General features: G+C 40.7%; 1 protein-coding gene across 1 annotated transcript in view; it reads right to left on the bottom strand.

Moving 5' to 3' along the window:
* P4HA3 (prolyl 4-hydroxylase subunit alpha 3) overlaps positions 1–6,444 on the bottom strand; it is a 62,722-nt gene that overhangs the window by 49,811 nt on the left and 6,467 nt on the right. Inside the window, exons 2-3 of the mRNA XM_019649327.1 lie at positions 4,718–4,860; positions 3,582–3,805 (exon numbers count right to left, since the gene is read on the bottom strand). Coding sequence (XP_019504872.1) covers positions 3,582–3,805; positions 4,718–4,860 — 367 coding nt within the window. The remainder of the gene's footprint in view (positions 1–3,581; positions 3,806–4,717; positions 4,861–6,444) is intronic.

Genomic DNA, 6,444 nt, shown 5'->3' on the forward strand with positions numbered 1-6,444 from the left:
AGGGGTGATTAATTTGGCCAGAGCAGGTAGGAGAAGATAATCTCTCCTTTCATAGAGGCGATAATACACTGAAACTTGATGAATGAACACAAATAATGAGGAGGCGGCTTCCTTCCAGGCAGGCAGAAACAGTTCAACAGATGCAAAGGTACAGAGAGAAACAGCAGGGAACTTACAAGCAATTTCGAATTGCTGGAGCACAGGGTGTATGGGGAGAGCATAGATAGACTACAGAAGTGAGAAGGACCTCATAGATCTTGCTGAGAAATTTGGTTTTTACCCTGAGTACAATTAGGAGTCACCAGAAGGTTTTAAGTGAGAATGGGACGCACTATGATATGTTTATAAATCTGTGAAAGGGCGGGAAGTAGGGTTCAGAAGTGGAAGTGATTGGAGGCAGAAGGACCAGTTGGGAGGCTACTCCAAAACTGTAAGCCAGAGACAAGGGTAATCTGAATCCTAACAGTGACAGTGGGGGCAAAGAATGGGATGGATTCAAGGGAGATATGTAGGAAGTAGACCATACAGAAACTGGTGATGGCTAATGGGGAGTGAAGACGTAGGGGTGTCCAGCATACTTCCAACCTTTCTGGCTTGCTGGCATTTGCAGAAAAGGGCCAGAAATTGTGGGGCCAGAAGTGATCACCTTTCTAGGTAATTTCTTTCCTCCTCAGATGTCCTACCAGTGTTCACATAAGCAGAAGATGCTGTCTCCTTTCCTGGTATACTATGGTTATTCTACTTCTAACACACTAACGGGGTTTATATTATTAAAATTTATTATCATAAGGCAGACTTACGAGCTCTAGTGCTGCCCTCTAAGAATCTTCCCCTTGTTTTAAAATTATTAATTTCCCCAAAATATAATAACAATGGAAGTAAAAGGAAAAAGTGTGATCAAAGCAAAAAGGATATGAATTTATGTGAATGTGTACAAGAGCAGGAGAGTATATAGGAGTCCTTCTGCAAGAGTGGAGGACTTCCCAAGAGGAAAGGGATGAAAGTAAAGAATTAGAGACAATGGTAGGGTGGGGGTATTTCAATCACTTCAAGCAGAGCCTGACCTAAAGATTTCTCAAGGGCGAGGCCCTCGACTATAAAACAGAACCCGAGAATAGAAGATGACTTGCCTCACAGTGCTTCCAGGGAGCTAAATGTTCAAATCAAGCATAAACTAAGGAGGGAGAATCTGGGCCTGTGTGCCCCAGGAAGGAAATGGGAAGCCTGTCAAGTCCCAGGATGTCTCTGATCTCCAAGCAGGGCTATTTGAGAATGGCTACCCCAGGGTTTTGAAACTAAACCAGTCTCCAGNACACGGATATTATTCAGCCATTAAAAAGAATGAAATCTTGCCATTTGTGAAAAACACGGATGGATCTTGAGGGCATTATGCTAAGTGAATTAAGTCAGACAGAGAAAGACAAATACCATATGATCTCACTTATATATGTAATCTAAAACAACAAAAACAAAACAAACAAAAAAACCCTGAGCCCCATAGATACAGAGAACAGATTGGTTGGGGGAGGGGGGCAGGGGAGTGTAGAGAAGGAGATGGAAGAAATGGGTGAAGGGGGTCCAAAGGTACAAATTTCCAGTTATAAAATAAATGTCATGTGGATGTAATTATAGGGACAAGAAAAAGGATCTAAAGCCACCAGAGTCCCTGGAAGAAGAAACCCAAAACACCCTGGGGGGATATTCCCACAATTCTGGGCACAGAGATTCTCTTAGGGGGAAAAAAAAGTACTACTACAAATAAGCTCACAATCAAACATGATTAAACCATATCAGGAACTAATCAATCATGAACAAGAGTCAACAGACACAATAGTAGGGTAGTAGAATTAGACAATAAGAATTTCAGAAAATAGAAAGATGGATCTGCTTTAAAATAATCCATGGAGGGGGGAACTGGAGATACGTACATGAAACAAATTTGGCCACATGTTAATAATTATCAAAGCTTATACTTTGACCTAGTAATACCACTTCCCAGGTATTTAACCAAGAGAAATGAAAACAAATGTCCACAGAAAGACTTACAGAAGAATGTTATTAGCAGCTTTATTCACAGTAGCCCACACTGGAAACAATATGAGTATCCATCTACAGGAGACTAGATAAACAGTTTGTGGTATATTCATTCAATGGAATACTACTCAGCAATAAAGAGGAATGAACTACTAATAAGTGCAACAACATGGATGAATTTCAAAATATAATGTGCTGAGTGAAAGGAGCTGGACTCAAAAAAGTATATACTATATGGCTCAGGAAAACACTTACCCGATACCTGAGCAAGGGAAGAACAAAAAGGGGAGAGGATGGTAAGAAGAACAAGGAATGAGGCTTTATTGAACTATATGTAAATTCTTTTTTAAAAATCTGAAACAAATACAGAAAAATCTGAACATATATTTCATCTCAACTATAGGTATAATTGCTTGTTATTTTATGTACTTTTCTTATATTTGAAATGTTTTATCATTCAAAGTACATAAACACAGAAATACAGATTGTCAGTGAGACTTTTAGCAAGTAACTTACTAAATTTTCAATGTATGGTTTTAGTCTCAGAAAGGCCTCACTAAGAAGCATATATTGGTACCATACATGGAACTATTTTAACAGCCTTAACCTTAAATTAAGCCATAAACATGATGATTGAGCTCTGATTCCATTCAGGCTCTCAGAAAAGGAAAATTGGTACATACAGAGGCTTAGGGCAACCCACTCTGCATTAATTTGGAAGACTGATCTCCAAAACTTGGAATCAGGACACATGAGGCCCACTCTGAGTTTGGCTAATGAATACTACAGGGGTTGGCAAAAACTTACTTCCCTGCAATATGCATCTTCAGAATTAAAAAGGATTTACTCCTTTACTTTTTAAGGCCAAGGCTAACAAAGAGTGTATTGTAAAATGACCTCAAGTGTGCTTCTAACTTATGATCAAAGATCAGTTAACTATCTCATATAGAAGGTTCCTGAAGTCTATTTCCTCAAGTAATGTTAGAGTGAATGGCCTGTTCTAGGACACTAATTTACTAAATGCCTAGGAAATGTGCAAGGGATTCCAAAAAGTCTCAGGAGGCTGAGTTTCCATGATTTTACCTTCCCATCACCCTCTCCTATCCCTTCTCCTACCCCTAATCCTGCTTGTCCTTTCCACTCAGCTGTTCCTCTACAGGCAGGGTGCTGCATTTAGGGTGATCAAAGGACCATTCTACCCAGGCCAGTCCCAGTTTATATCTGTTGTCCTGGCTAACAACACCCCTTTAATTCTCAATAGTGTCCTAAGTATGCAGTCACTTTAACTATCATGGAAAGAGCTTGGGGTTCGAAGTTAAAAAGACCTGGGCTCAAATTTTAGTTCTGCCACTTAAAATTCTGTAACCTTAGGCCAGTTTATGGACTCTCTCTGAACCTCAGTTTTTTAAAATCTGAAAATGGGGACTAACACCAAATTTCCAAGTTTGCTGTCAGGATTAGAAACATGTAAAAGCAATCAGGATATAGTTATTTCATCCACAAGAAACCAGAGCCTAGCCATTCACCCTCTCTCTGAATGCGGTTACCTTGCCAACTTGGAAGCAGTCATCTGCTGTGAGGGAGAAAAGCCGTCTGGGGTTGTACAGCTCAGTGACAGCAGAGCCAGTGCCTCTCTGAAAGACGCCTCGGGCAAGGCCCTTCACACTGAGCATGTACACATCCTGCAGTCGCATCAGGGCCCTTGCTGCTCCCTCCACGTCCTCAAAGGCTGGCAGGTCTTGCTCCACCTTCTCATAACCATCCTTCAGAGCTGTATAGGTCGTGAAAACATCAACCCACCATTCAAACGACAGGCGGTGAGCATTTAATACATGCAAGGCATAATCATCACCTGTTCAAATATTTCAGGAGCAAAGATAATGTTTGATCTGTGTTTGATCCCAGTGGCAAGTTCCTGGCACAGACAGAATGCTTGATACAATCTTCTCCAAGAGGAAGAAATGCTCTGGAGTAAAAACTAAGGCAAACAACCTTTATCACATTGTCCCATCATATCTGTCTCCAGGAGTCTTGCCCTTTGTGGGGATAATTCTTCTTCCTCTTAACTTCCCCAAAGTCAACAAACTTCTTCAAGTACAAAGTAGAGTAAATTAGGAAAGTGATCTTGCTACAGATCACATTGTAGCGGCAACTTAATAAAATAGAAATTATTAGAAGATATCACTTTCTACTCATGTAAATGGGATGATATAACCTGTAGCTCTTCACAGGACTGTAGTGAAGATTAAACAAGATAATGGGCACGAAATACTTCCTAATATACGAGGGTGCCAAAAATGTATACACATTTTAAGAAAGGAAAACTGTATTAAAATTGTAATACTCAATATATACCGATAACAAAAGATGAGTACAAGTCACGTTTGATTTCTGTAATGACAAGAGGTGCTCAAAGTGGTTACCATCAGCGTCCTGACACTTCTGATTATGACAAATCTGCTTGAGCAACGTTGACCAAAGTGTCCACTTGTATACATTTTTTTGGCACCCCAGCATAATCATATAAACATATTAACAAGGGGATCTAGTTCTTTGTAATAAGGAGATCAAATAATACCTACCCACTTTATTATCCTTCATCACATCCCATCAGAATCTCTCTCCTTTCCACTGAGTCAGGAGACAGAAACGTCTCTTACCCTCCAGCCCTCCTCCTCATTACCTCGGATGTTCTCACTGGCCTCCAGACTATGGACCACATTCCTCCAGTCAGACTGTAGGCGTTTGATGAGAGTAAATGCAAGCAAAGGGTTAGACACAGGAGTTGCTGAATCCTCATGCAAAGAAAGCACCTTGTCATAGAATCTGAAAGAGAGGAGTAAGTAGTATGATCTCACCTGCTGATCCAACCATTAAACCTGGGGAGGCTAACTCAAAGCATGTGATGTATACACACTAAGAGTAGTTAAATATGAAATGCTGAACCCCTCGAGACTCATGTAATAGTCTAACCAATAAGCACAAAAAAATACGAAAACTACCAAGACAACAAAAGTAGGTCCACTCTGTTCATTCAGTGAGTCAGTCTTTATTGGCCAATTACTGTACATCAGGCACCAGGCTAGAGGCTAGAGATACAAAGGTAAGACAGGGTTCCAGCTCTCAAGCAGTTCACAATCCAGAAAATCTTTTTTCCTCCCATCATCCTATACTCAACACTTAGAATCTGGTAGAAGCTCAAAAACATTGTTCAACTAATTGCAATAATTGTGATACATGCTATGAGAGAAGTCAGCACATAACGCTATGTAATGCTATAGCAATCTGTAGGCAGGGCATCTAACCAGGTGGGCGTTAGAAGGTGTAAGGGAAGATTTCCCAGAGGAGGTGCACTTGATCTGAGTTCTGAAGGATTCGTTAAAATAGCAAGAGCTACTACTTATTGGTCCTTATCATGTCTTAGGCATTCTAAGTGCTTTAAATATATAGTTTCATTTAATCCTCCCCAACAACGCTTAGAGTAGATTTTATCATGCCCATTTTACAGGCGAGGAAACTGAAACAGGGCCACACTGTTCATAAGCAACAAAATCAGGGGTGGACCCAAGTTGAGCTGACTCTGAAGCCTGGGTTCTCAGCTGATTTGCCATACTGGTTCTCACGGAGCTAGAACAAAGAAGGGAGGAAGAGTACTTTTTGAGCCAACAGGGACCAATATGTACACAGAGGCTTGGCATGCATTTGTTCATTCAGTAAGTCAGTCTATACTGGTTCCTTGCTAGATATCAGATCCCATGCTGGAAGCTGGGCAAGGCAAGGTCCAATGCTCAAGGATTTTATGGACAAGAAAACTGCCGTTTTTGTCATCACCCTATGCCTAAGTTCAATACATATTTCTAGGAAAGAATGAATGAAATACTATATTCTTTCAGAATCTAGGAAGAAAATTAAAAAAAAATTTTTTTATTGGGGAACAGTGTGTTTTTCCAGGGCCCATCAGCTCCAAGTGAAGTAGTTGTTTCAATCTAGTTGTGGAGGGAGCATCTCAGTGGCCCATATGGGGATCGAACCGGCAATCTTAGTGTTATGAGCACTGCGCTCTAACCAACTGAGCCAACCAGCCGCCCCACAAAATTTTGAATAAGACAATAAATACCCTTGGTCTCAGAGACTCACAGTCTAGTGGGTAATACAGACACAAATAATTACATTACAGGTGCAACACCAAGTTTAAGAATAAGGCTTAGTGGGGAGAGTACAGAAAGGGGTGATTAATTTGGCCAGAGCAGGTAGGAGAAGATAATCTCTCCTTTCATAGAGGCGATAATACACTGAAACTTGATGAATGAACACAAATAATGAGGAGGCGGCTTCCTTCCAGGCAGGCAGAAACAGTTCAACAGATGCAAAGGTACAGAGAGAAACAGCAGGGAACTTACAAGCAATTTC

Source organism: Hipposideros armiger, unplaced genomic scaffold (genome assembly GCF_001890085.2).
Source record: "Hipposideros armiger isolate ML-2016 unplaced genomic scaffold, ASM189008v1 scaffold_132, whole genome shotgun sequence".
NCBI lineage: Eukaryota > Metazoa > Chordata > Mammalia > Chiroptera > Hipposideridae > Hipposideros > Hipposideros armiger.